Source organism: Gorilla gorilla, chromosome 19, assembly GCF_029281585.2.
Source record: "Gorilla gorilla gorilla isolate KB3781 chromosome 19, NHGRI_mGorGor1-v2.1_pri, whole genome shotgun sequence".
Classification (NCBI taxonomy): Eukaryota; Metazoa; Chordata; class Mammalia; order Primates; family Hominidae; genus Gorilla; species Gorilla gorilla.
In genome coordinates this window covers 111,397,956-111,410,908 of record NC_073243.2, presented here as the reverse complement: position 1 = coordinate 111,410,908, position 12,953 = coordinate 111,397,956, and the positions used below count along the sequence as shown (strand labels likewise).

General features: G+C 57.9%; 1 protein-coding gene across 11 annotated transcripts in view; it reads right to left on the bottom strand.

Moving 5' to 3' along the window:
• Positions 1-12,953, bottom strand: part of LOC134756444 (palmitoyltransferase ZDHHC11) — an 80,392-nt gene that overhangs the window by 61,478 nt on the left and 5,961 nt on the right. For 2 of the 11 annotated variants that reach the window (XR_010131860.1, XR_010131861.1), the window contains exons 1-3: positions 5,626-11,825; positions 5,372-5,504; positions 4,678-4,899 (exon numbers count right to left, since the gene is read on the bottom strand). Coding sequence is in view for 8 of the 11 variants with exons in the window: in XM_063700871.1 (XP_063556941.1) it covers positions 4,678-4,899 (222 nt within the window). In the remaining 3 variants the exon portion in view is untranslated. Of the gene's footprint in view, positions 1-4,677; positions 4,900-5,371; positions 5,505-5,625; positions 12,846-12,953 lie in introns of those variants that run through there. The other 9 variants (XM_063700872.1, XM_063700870.1, XR_010131859.1 and 6 more) reach the window with 8 other exon arrangements.

Below are 12,953 nucleotides of genomic sequence, written 5' to 3'. Positions count from 1 at the left end.
ACTCACAGCCCCGGACGGTCACTCGAAGTCCCAGACAGTCACTCACAGCCCAGAAGGCTACTGACAGCCCCAGACAGACACTCCCAGCCTCAACAGCCACTTGCAGTCCCACACGGACATTCCCAGCCTTGGACGGCCACTCACAGCCCCAGACAGACATTCCCAGTCCCAGATGGACACTCCCAGCCCTGGACGGTCACTCGCAATCCCGGAGGGCCACTCATAGCCCTGGACAGACACTGCCAGCCCCAGACAGACACTCCCAGCCCCGGACAGCCATCCCCAGTCCCGGATGGTCACTCCCAGCCCCAGACGGTCACTCGCAGCCCCAGATGGCTACTCACAGCCCCAGACAGACACTCCCAGCCCAGACAGACACTCCCAGCCCTGGAAGGCCACTCACAGCTCCAGATGGCCACTCAAAGCCCTGCATGGCCACTCACAGCCTGGATGGCCACTCATAGCCCTGGATGGCCACTCACAGCCCAGATGGTCACTTACAGCCCTGAAGGCCACTCACGGCCTGGATGGCCACTCACAGCCCCTGAAGGCCACTCACAACCTCAGATGGCCACTCACAGCCCCAGACAGCCACCTACAAACAAGACGCAGGTTGCAAGAGGGATGGAGCAAGATAGCGCCCAGGATGAGTGTATGCCACAGTCAGCACCCACGTCTCTCACTAAAGCATATCCTTGGACCCCTGCCAAGGCTCTCTGCGAGACCAGCTGGGCCCAGCCCATTTCAGACTTGTAGATAGGGTGTGGCCTGACCTCCCAAGGGAACTTTAGCTGCACAAGGCACCCCAAGACCCAGAGACAGAGCCCCAAATCCCTGGGGAGACACCCTTGAATCACTAAGCCAGATGGGGTGGTTGAATGAGAGGCCAAAAGCCTTACTGGCGCTGTGTGTCTGTGCATGCCTGAGTCTGTGTGTGTGCTCACAGAAAATACATAGCTTTAAACACACATTAAAAAGTAAGAAAGGTCTACAATCAATGACCTAAGTTTCCGTCTTAAGATGATAGAAAAAAGAGCAAAGTAAACCCAAGGTCAGTTGAAGGAAGTAGTAAAAATAAAAGCAGAATTTTTTTTTAAGTAGAATAAAAACAGGCAAACAATAGAGAAAATTAATAATTAAAAAGCTGACTCTTTTCAAGATCCATAAAAGGGATAAGCCCCAGGAAGACTGATGAAGAAGAGGGAGGAAGACACAAATGGCCAGGATAGTGAGGAAGGGGGGCACAGCACTCGGACCCTACAGATGAGAAAAGGATTGCAGGAAACACTGTAAACACCTATATTCCAAGAAATATGCCAAATTACATGAAATACTCCAATTTCCTGAAAAACACAACCTATGAGCTAGGTGCGGTGGCTCACGCCTGTAATCCCAGCACTTTGGGAGACTGAGGTGGGTGGATCACAAGGTCAGGAGTTCGAGACCAGACTGGCCAATGTGGCGAAATCCTGTCTCCACTGAAAAATACAAAAATTAGCTAGGCGTGGTGGCACACACCTGTAGTCCCAGATACTCAGGAGGCTGGGACGGGAGGATTGTTTGAACCCAGGAGGCAGAGGTTGCAGCAAGTCGAGATCACACCATTGCACTCCAGCCTGGGTGACAAGAGTGAGACTCCCATCTCGGGGGGGGAAAAAAAAAAGAAGAAGAAAAATACAAACTATGAAAATAGAAACAAGAAAACGGAGAAACAGAATAGCTTTTTATCAAAGAAACTGCACTCATCATCAAAAGCCTTCCCACAAGGGAGACTGTTGCACTTGGAGAAAAATCCAGCCAAGTCTAGACTGAGGGGCCTCCTGTGGGCAAAGGCATCAGTTTCTCTGACCAGTCAAAGGCCTGGGAGCAAAACGGATGGAGGAAGGGGAGCTTCGGGGACACAACAGCCCCATGGCACGTGGGCTCCTGATGTGAGCCACGCATCTGTAGAAAGACTTGTTTCGAAAATTGGGGAAATAGCCATATGGATAAGAACAAATATAGGATGTTAAGAAATGGCTATATAATTTTTAAGTGAGATATATAATTTTAAGTGAGATATTTTTAAGTGAGACAAAGCATGGTGTTATAAAAATAAAAGTTTGTTAGACACAAACTGGAGCATTTACAGGTGAAACTTCCCGATGTCCGAGATTTTTAAAGGTTACTCGGGTACACATGCGTGTGAGATATAAAACAAGGTTAGCAAAAGCTTCACTGTTGAAGCAGGTGACTGGCACCTGCAGGTCCGCTTGATTGTACTCTCTACCTCTATAAACTGAAAGATGCCACAGGAACAAGTTTCAGGAAAGAGAGACATGGCCTTGCCCATGGCTGAGGCACTCAGGCTGGCAGGCTGCTGTCCTCATGGCACCTGCTCACTCTGCATCCAGCCCCTACGCCTCCCTGACTGCACCACAGTGATACACACCACGCTCACCATTTACCAGAGACCTGCCCAGGATGGCCCAGCCCAAGGACCACGCAGTGGTGTTGAGAGGTGACAGCATGCTGGCAGCCCTGGCAGCCCTCGCTCACTCTTGGCACCTCCTCGGCCTCGGCACCCACTCTGGCCACACTCAAGGGGCCCTTCAGCCCACTGCTGCACTGTGGGAGTCCCTCTCTGGGCTGGCCAAGGCCAGAGCCAGCTCCCTTGGCTTGCGGGGAGGTATGAAGGGAGAGGTGCAGGCGGGAACCCAGCGCGAGTTCGGGGTGGGCATGGGCTCAGCGGGCCCTGCACTCAGAGTGGCCGGCCAGCACTGCTGGCCCCAGGCAGTGAGGGGCTTAGTACCTGGGCCAGCAGCTGTGGAGGGTGCACCAGGTCCCCCAGGAGTGCCGGCCTGCTGGAGCTGTGCTCAATTCTCACTGGGCCTCAGCTGCCTCCCTGCAGTGCCAGGCTCAGGACCTGCAGCCCGCCATGCCTGAGCCTCCCTGCTGCCATGGGCTCCTACACAGCCCGAGCCTCCCCAATGAGCACTGCCCCCTGCTCTGCCGCACCCGGTCCCATCCACCACCCAAGGGCTGAGGAGTGCGGGCACATGGCACGGGACTGGCGGGCAGCTCCATCTGCCCCCAGTGTGGGAGCCACTAGGTGAAGCCAGCTGGGCTCCTGAGTCTAGTGGGGACTTGGAGAACCTTTATGTCTAGCTAAGGGATTGTAAATACACCAATCAGCACCCTATGTCTAGCTCGAGGTTTGTAAATGCACCAATCAGCACTCTGTATCTAGCTAATCTGGTGGGGACTTGGAGAATCTTTATGTCTAGCTAAGGGATTGTAAATACACCAATCAGCACTCTGTGTCTAGCTCAAGGTTTGTAAACACACCAATCAGCACCCTGTGTCTAGATCAAGGTTTGTAAATGCACCAATCAGTGCTCTGTGGGGACTTGGAGAACTTTTGTGTCTAGCTTAGGGGTTGTAAACACACCAATCAGCACCCTGTCAAAACGGACCAATCAGCTCTCTGTAAAACAGACCAATCAGCTCTCTGTAAAATGGACCAATCAGCAGGATGTGGGTGGGGCCAGATAAGGGAATAAAAGCAGGCTGCCCGAGCCAGCAGCAGCAACCTGGTTGGGTCCTCTTCCACATGGTGGAAGTTTTGTTCTTTTGCTCTTTGCAATACATCTTGCTGCTGCTCACTCTTTGGGTCCGCACTGCCTTTACGAGCTGTAACACTCACCGTGAAGGTCTGCAGCTTCATTCCTGAGCCAGGGAGACCCCGAACCCACCAGAAGGAAGAAATTCTGAACACATCCAAACATCAGAAGGAATAAACTCCAGACACACCGCCTTTAAGAACTGTAACATTCACCGCGAGGGTCTGCGGCTTCATTCTTGAAGTCGGTGAGACCAAGAACCCACCAGTTCCAGACACAGTGTCACCACTTCCCCACTGAGGAAGGCTTTAGTGAGGAATAACACATTCTACTTTCAGAAATATGGTTCCAGTGCCCCAAGGCACCGAAGGCAGGCCAACTGTCCCCAGGTCCCTTTGTCCCCACACATCCATGTCTCAGTGATCCTAGGGGGCCCGGGGTTTCTCGACTGAATGCTATGGTCGGCTGGGGGTAGTGCAGAGCCCACATGCCCCATGGACATGCACCCTGGGAGATGGGAGCAGACACAGGCTCCCACCTGCTGGAAGATGATGGGAGCAGACATGAGCCCCCGCCTGATGGGAGGTGAGAGCAGATGCAGGTTCCCTACCCACTGGGAGACAGGAGCAGACACGGGCCTCCCCCTCTTTGGGAGATGGGAGCAGACCCGGGCCCCCTGCCCGCTGGGAGATGGGAGCAGAACCGGGTCCCCCACCTGCTGGGAGATGGGAGCAGATGGCCTGACATGGGGTCAGCGGCTGCCCTGTGCAACCTGACCCTGAGCCATGCGGGAACGGTCTGACATAGGGTCAGTGGCTGCTCTGTCCACCCGACCATGGGCCACGCAGGAATGTCCTGATGTGGGGTCAGCAGCTGTCCTGTCCTGACCCTGAGCAGGGGCTGCACAGAGCACGAATGACCACTGGGCCCACCTGCAGGCTCGGGGGACATAGTCTGGCCCAGGGCAGGTGACTGGTGCCACCGGGCAGCCATGGCCCAGACCCCACAGCCAAGTCCATCGCAGGGTCCTCCAGGAATCCCTCCCGCTTAGACCATGCCACGATGAAGAGGATACCACGTAGGCGATGTATTTCCATGCGGGAGGCAGGAGGGGAATGAAGATCCTGAAGGTGGCCAAGGAAAGGCCCACGAAGACAGCCCAAGTCACCACCTGGAAGTAGTGCAGGGGTAACGACCAGCCGTTCACTCTGGAGATGCGGGGTGGCAAGACCAGCTCTTCATTGTTGAGTATGGCTTCTGGGGTGATGGAACACTGGCTCCCGGAGCGAGTGTCCATCTGCAGGACACAGAAGGGGAGGACCTGCGCCATCAGCTCTGGGGAGGGCCGGCCCCACCCACTGTCAGGGAGACCACGGGGACTGGGAACATGGCCCCCAGGACCAGCACTGACAGCCAATGGCCCAGCATTGCCTGGGGCCACGTTCCCCGCAGAGGGAGCAGGGGTTGGGCTGGAGTCGGTGCAGGGCCCTGTCCAGGGGAATGAACAGACATGCTGCAGAATCTGACCCTGGCCAGAGCTGAGTGGCAACGGAAAACGGCTCTCCAGGGTGTGGAGGACCCTGGGCAGAGGACCTGGCCTGTGGCAGACCTGGGTAGATGACTGAAAGCAACGGGAAGACCTGAGCTGCCATCTGGACGGCTGCGGGATGGCCCTCTCCCCACCCACACACATGTGGGGCTCCGGGTCCCACACCAGGGTGCAGCTCAAGCTGCACAGCAGCCAAGGGCTCCCCGGGGCCGACACTTGCCTCAGCGCACACTGCACGCCTGTCTCATCTCCGTAGGCTGAGTAGAGCAGCTCCATCTCATCCGACTTCAAGTCGCCAAATACTGAATTATTCTGCATCGAAAGCGCAGTAGTGGCACTGGAGAGAAAGGTGACTGGGAGGAAGAGGAGAAAGAGCATCACTGGACTCACTGGAAGGACTCGGTGTGCAGGCCCCACCCCGCTTCTCCAGGGGCTGAGGGACCGCCTGGCTGGCAGCCAGCACCCCAGTCTCACCTCACTTGCTCTCCACAAAATTCTCGCTCCTGAGTTTTCCATGTGTAACCAGCAGGGGTGCAATTGGCCACCCCTCATTTTACTTCTGCAGGCCAAAGACCACAGGGAAATGAGCTCTCTGCAAAGGGGTGAGCTCCATAAGCAAAAGAGCTCTGTGGAAACGTGGGCAGAGCACATTGTCTGTCACTGTGGAGGATCCCAACCAACACACACCGCAGGGACCACGCCTGCCCAGGGCCAGCTCTCGCTGTGGGGGACGCAGGCCAGGTGTACTGTGCAGTGTCCCATAGGGTGTGGAGCAGCACCCCTGGCATCTCCCTACCATCTGGTGCCAGCAGCACCCCCAACCCCAGTGGGACCATCAACACGCCTCTGGACACTGCCAAACATCTCCAGGGATGAAAGTGCTGTGGTTGAGAACTGTGTTAGAGGGTGAGAACAAGGAGTGTGTCAAACACAACAAAAAAAAAGTATCAACAACCACAACAGCCCCAAGAGGAAGAGGGGAGCAGGGGTTGGTGAAGACAAGTGGTGAAGGCAAGAGGATCCTTCCCAGTGGAGGGCGTCCTTCAATAGGAGACCCAGACCAGGCAGAATTCCAACACCTGGAGCTGGAGGAAAGAACATTCCAGAAACAAGGAAGCTCTTGAGCCAAGGCCATGGTTTGGAGGGAAGAGTGAGCTGTCCCATTAGCAGATGGTGTGAGTGGCTGAGGGAGAAAGGGCCGGCAGGAGCAGTGTCCATGCAGCTGTCTGCACGGGAGGGACCCAGCAGAGGTGGAGAAGTGGAGGATGGGGCCGTGCAGGAGGTCCCAGCAGCAGCGCAGCCAGGAGGCAGCAGTGCAGATGGCGAGAACACACAGGCCACACCCAAGGCCCAGGGGCAGAAAGGAACAGGGGTCAGGCCATCGCCAGATCTACTGAAGACAGACACTGGCTTCAAATGTTCTGAGGAAAAATGCTTCAGGCTGGGACTTGGATACCCATGTCCACTGTCCCACTCAGGCTGAGGGGAGCAAGGCCACCTGCAGTGGGTGTGAGCTCAGAGACGTGGCCACGCACCCTGCAGAAGTGCTTGGTGACTGGGCTTCCCAGGAAGACGAGGGTGACAGCCATCAACAGCCGAGAAGAAGGAGTAGATGCAGGAACCCATGGCCGTCACACGGGAGTGAGTCCATGGGTGCTTGGGAGGGCTGAGAACCAGGCCCTCGCAGTTCAGGAGGGAAAAGTGGAACCCGTCCCAACTCAGCCCTGGCCTTTCTGCACCAAGGGGTGGAGCAGTGCTGACCTCAGACGCCAGCTGCCAGAAATGCTTCCAAAGCCCGCCTCTGCGTGGGCTGTGTGCTGAGGGGTCTCACATGGGGACTCGCCTCAGAGCCCATCCGAGCTTCACTGTTCTAGGTTCTTGTGTTTTACCTCAAACATGCATTAGTTTAATAAAATATTTTTTAAAAGGTTTTTAAACTAAAAATGACAGAATGAATTAGGTGCGACATGCCACTGTGGGAAGACAGCCAGGCTGCTGCTGGGTCTGGAGGAGCAGGACACGGGCCACAAACACGGAGCAGGAGTAGAGGAGATGGGAGATGCACTGTCTGGATCACTTCATTAGACCCACGTGCTGTTTCCACAATGACGGTAATAAGAATACATTTAGTTTTAAGAGAATGAGGAGGTGTCAGACGGACAACGAGCCTGGGCGAGCGCCTCTACCTTGGCGTTCTCCACCGAGCATGGCATGCAGCTGTGCCAGCTGCTTCTCCTTGGACAGGTGTCCTCCACTTTCCCATTTTCTGGGTACAGCGCACCTGAGCCCTGGGCGCAGACCCTCACACCGTTTCCCCCAGAGGCTCTGCTCTTTCACCATGAGGGAAAAGAAGGTTGTGTAGCAGAAGAGACTCCAGGAAGACAAACTGCTCACCTGGGGTCAAAGGACAAGCTCCCAGGTGTGTACCCAGCATCTCCACGTGTGTGCCCTGAACCTCCAGGGGGTGGCTCTGCACTCCCAGGCCTGTGCCCACCATCTCAGCTGTGCCCTGTGCTCCCAGGCCTGTGGCTTGCATCCAGGTGTGCACCTGCACCCTCTCCCACTGGCCGGGACCTCCCTGGTAGGAGGGACGTGCCCAGCCCTGCCCCGACCCAGGTGCCTGCTCACAGCACATGCCCCTTCCCTGGCCAAACCCCATGGGAGCCCAAGTGGGGCCCGGCCAGGAACTGCTTGGAGGCTGAGCCCACCCCACTCACGCCCCAACCCCCAGGGCCAGGACCTGCTTGGAGACTGAGCCCACCCCACTCCCACACACCTGCAGCACCTCCCCAGGCAGTCAGGAGGACAGTGCCTACGGGCTCACCCATGGGTGTGGGCAAGACTGTGTTGTCCAACTGGCATCTTCAAAACAGGCTTGGAGAGGACAGAAGATGAGGGCAGAGGTGGCACCACAGACCCCAGAGTGGGGCAGACAAAGGCAGACCCCAGAGGGTGGCTGTCCTAGGGAACGAAGCATCCTCGCTGGCCAGGGAATCCCTGTCCCAGGTGTGTCACCAGCTCCAAGGACTCGGCCACCTAGGCGGGGCTTCGTCCCAGACACCCCAGGCCACCTTTGCCCCAACCCCACGGGCTGTCCCTGTTCCCAAGAGGCCCCACGAAAAATCACCTGGGCACCATTTGTCAGAATGAATCTCCTGGGAAATGCCTTCAGACTGGACGCTGGACTGCCCAAAGCCAAACTTACAGAAAACCTGCCAGAACAGAATTGACAGGGCTGGGGAAACAGCAGCCCCAGCCTCTGATCATGGAGCTGTCCAGGGGCTGGAAACCCGGGTGTCCATGTGGCATCAGTAAGCGGGGCCAGGCACTAGGACCGACCAGGGCTCTGTCACTAGGAACAGGGGTCTCGCACTTGGGCCAGGGGGTGCTCACCAGGACCAGGGGTCTGTCAGTCACTAGGGCCGGGACCTGTCCCTTGAGCCTGGAGCCTGTTACTAGGATCTGGGGTCTGTCACTAGGGCCAGGGGTCTGCCCCTTGGGCCTGGAGCCTGTAACTAGGGCCTGGGGTCTGTCACTAGGGCCAGGGGTCTGCCCTTGAGCCTGAAGCCTGTAACTACGGCCTGGGGTCTGTCACTACGGCCAGGGGTCTGCCCCTTGGGCCGGGAGCCTGTAACTAGGGCCTGGGGTCTGTCACTATGGCCAGGGGTCTGCCCCTTGGGCCTGGAGTCTGTAACTAGGGCCTGGGGTCTCTCTCACTAGGGCCAGCTGCTGTTTTAAAGGTAGCAGCAGCCTGGGTGCTCCCTTGTTCACTGCCCACGCCCACGCGGGGGTGGCGCCGACAGAGCCTACACGACTACTCTCCACGTGGATGGCTGTGGGGTGGCTGAGCCTTGCTGGCAGAGGAGGCTGGTGGACAGGCCGTGCTCACATCATCAGCAATGCCGGGTCAGAGGTCTCGAGGCAGGAGCCACGGACTCAGTGGGAGCTACCAACCCTCTCAGCTCATCACCACTCCCTGGGGCCTGAGACCTCAGAGCCAGCCCTCGGCCCTGCTCAGGCTCTGGCCTCCCTGAGAACCTCTGTCCTGGTCACAAGTGTCCTGCAGGCCCCCTGGGTTGTGCTGGGCTGGACCAGGCCAGGGCGTGACCTCTGACAGCTCCACCTGCTCTGGAAAAGCCACCAGCAGCTTCTCCAGCTGCACCCGCTGACCCCCAGAGCTCGCTCGCAGGCAGGTGCCCATGGTGGGACAGTTGCTTGCGCCTCAGTCTCCTCATCCTTGAAGGGGTACAGCCCCCTCCCAATCTCCCTCACACCCGATGGCCTCATGCAGGCACAGCCCGAGGGAGAACCTGTCTCTGCGGAGAAAGACTCTGTGATGGCAGCCAATTGGATTCCACCAGAACCCGAGGGCAAGCATTCCTCAGGAAGTGACCAGGCTGGGAGCATCAGGCACGCACACCACACATTCAACCCAAACCTTCTGTTAACTCAGGTTCCCAGGAGCCCTGCGTGCTTCTGCCTGGCAGGGGCCGACGCTCGTGCCCTGGAGAACTCCCTGTTCAGGGATGACAGTGGGTTCCCTGGTGATTTGGAGGCCTGGGGCCTGGGTGGGAGCTTCTCCCTCTACCCCTGGAGACACTGCCCAGGAGTCCAACGTGCTGTGACTGCAGGATGCCCCTGGCAGGGGCCATGCTGGCTCAGACGCCTCTCACCAACCCCTTCCTTCCATGCCCTCGGGGCACTGGCATCCAGGGAGCTGTGAGGAGCACACCGTGTTACAAGCTGATTGGGAAACAGGTTGGGGGGTGGGGGCCAAGGCACTCAGCAGTATTCAGGCATCTCTCAGCTGGTGACAGGAGCTGTCCCAGGCCCTGCAGGTGGGCGTGCATGCTGGGCAACCCTGGGGGTCCCTGGTCTTCTCTCCATGGGCAGATTCCCATGCGGATACCCTGGCCTCCGCAGGCTCAGCTGGGTGTACTGCCGCTGGGCTCTTCAGAACCTTTACGCCCAAGTCCTGTCCAGGGGGAGCACCCTCCACCCCGGGCCGGCTGCCATCACAGCCTTCAATCCTGCCCAGAGTCCCTGGAGACTGTTGTCATTAAACCCCACTCCTGTTTAGGAAACCCCAGGGCCAGACCCCACTGCCAGAACGGGACCCTCTCGCACCTGCAGGTGGCAAAGTTCCTGAGGGCCTGATGGACCCTCCAATGTCCCATGGCCACAGGTCCCACCTTGGCACCGAAGCCCTGGGATGGCCCCTCTGCAACGCCCAGTGCTCCATCATGACCTGGTCCCAGGTCGCTGACTGAGGGAGTGCAGGGGATCAGGACCAGGGAGAAGCAGCCCCCCAGTAAATCTGAAGCACAGGGATGGCACAGCCCCAAGGGAGACCGGGTAGGCCCCTGGCCAGCAGGACTGAGGGGAATCTCCACTGCAAGGCACCTGCTGGGCCCACACAGTGTGCTCCTGGCCTCACACTGCCCACTGGGCATTCAGCCTGGACAGCTCTCAGCTCCAGAGACCCTCGCTGGTGAACGGGACAGCAACATCAAAGACGACAGCGACCCGAAGCCCCAGAAGCAAAAGCCACCCTCACAGCGGAAGGAGTGGACAGAGCTCCTGTGGAGCTCACCCAGCCCTCCTGTCCCACCAAGGGGTCTCCTAGGACCCGGGAGCCCTGCCCTCCTGCCGAGAAGGTGCTTCGCCATTAAACAGGGCCAAGGAACAAGGCGGCTCAGACCCCATTCCTTATTTCAGACCCCATTTGAGCGCAGCACAGCTCTTTGGCAGACGGTTCTTGTTTTTCATTATCATCGCACAGCACTCCTGCTCCGCGGGACTCTCCCTGTGAACCGCCCCACTCTTCTCAGCCCAGGCCGCGTGTCAGGCAGGCAGAGCTCCCAATCAGAACAAAGCTGGCAGTTTTGAGTCTGTGCATTTCCCCCTGCAGCACCGGACGCAGTGTGTCTGGAATTGGTGGGTTATTGGTCTCGCTGATGTCAAGAATGAAGCTGCGGACCCCCGCAGTGAGTGTTACAGTTCTTAAACATGGCGTACCTGGAGTTTGTTCCTTCAGATGTTCAGATGCGTCTGGAGTTTCTTCCTTCTGGTGGGTTCGTGGTCTCGCTGACTTTAGGAATGAAGCCGCGGACTCTCGCAGTGAGTGTTACAGCTCTTCAAGGTGACGCCTCTGGAGTTATTCATTCCTTCCCGTGGGTTCCTAGTCTCGCTGGCTTCAATTCACACCTTAGTGGTGAGTGTTACTTACACCTCTCAGAGACAGCGCGTCTGGAGCTGTTCGTTCTCTCCGGTGGGCTCGTGGTCTGGCTGGCCTCAAGAGCAAAGCTGCAGACCTTCGCTGCAGACCTCCCTGGTGAATGTTACAGCTCACAAAAGCGGCGCGGACCCAGACTCAGCAGCAAGATGTATTGCTAAGAGCAAAAGAACAAACTTTCCACAGTGGAGAAGAGAATAGAATCAGGTTGCCGCAGGGCGTTCCGGCTGCCCGCTTTAATTCCGTTATCTGACCCCACCCACATCCTGCTGATTGGCCCATTTTACAGGGAGCTAATTGGTCCGTTTTACAGAGCATTGATTGGTCCGTTTTGACAGAGTGCTGATTGGTGCATTGACAATCCTTTAGCTAGACATAAAAGTTCTCCAAGACCCCACTCCACGGAGGAGTCTAGCTAGCTTTCTCTATCGGATCCCGCGCCCCGCAGCAGGTGGAGCTGCCCGCCACTACTGCGCCGCGCGCCCGCACTCCTCAGCCCTTGGGCGGTCCATGGGACCCGGCGGGGGCGGCGCCCTTCGGGGAGGCTCCAGCACCGCGGGAGCCCGGGGCGGGGGAGGGGGGCGGGGCGGGGGAGGGGGGGCGCGGCCTCGGCACGGCGGGCAGAGGGTCCCGAGCCCTGCTCAGCAGGGAGGCGGCTGAGGCCCGGCGAGAATTCGAGCGTGGCGCAGGCGGGCTGGCAGTGCTGGGGGACCCGGCGCACCTCCGCAGCCACCGTAGGACAGAGGGGCAAGGGGGCTCCCAGACTCTGCAAAGGACTCTGCGGCGGAGACTGATACGGGTCTGAGATGGCTGTCCAAGGCCCAAGTGAGAGTTAAACCACATGCCCAGCCAGTGCCCACCATCTGGGCCAACACCATTTCTCTAAAGCATGACACAGGACATTCCACCAACAGAGCATCCCAAAAGGGAATAAAATAGAGATCCCGGCCGGCTCATCCCATCAACCATGTCGGAGACTCGGCGGCTGCAGATGCTGTGGGACCTGCCTCCATTAAAGGCACCTTCTGTGGGGACAGCAAGGACTCTTACGCGGGGCACAGCAGGTTAGAGGACACAGCCGGGGCTCTCACGGGAGGCACAATGGGTTACAGGAAAAAACAGGAGAAAACAGCCGAGGCTCTCACGGGGGCAGAGCAGGTTACAGAACACTGCAGAACCAGGGGCTGGTCCCTCATCCAGTGCAGCTTCACTAAGTGCCAGACGCACGAGGACCCTGCCCTGCCCGGCCACAGCCCACTCACTGCCCTTGGGTTACCCTCGGGGATCCAGGTCCAGGACACCTGCAGGCAGCTGGGACCAGGCCAGCTCTGGGCCAACAGTGGCCCCATCTAATCCCCAGAACCTGTGAACGTGACCTTGTTTGGAGAAAGGATCTGGAAATGAGATCATCCTGGATTATCCACAGCTGAGCCCTAAATCCAATGGTGAGTGTCTCTACCTAGAAGAGGCAGAAGAGAAGACACAGAGAGAAGAGAAGAAGGTGCTACAGGCTGAATTCATCCCCTCCAAAATCCACGCTGGAACCTAATCCCCATTGTGGTGGCAT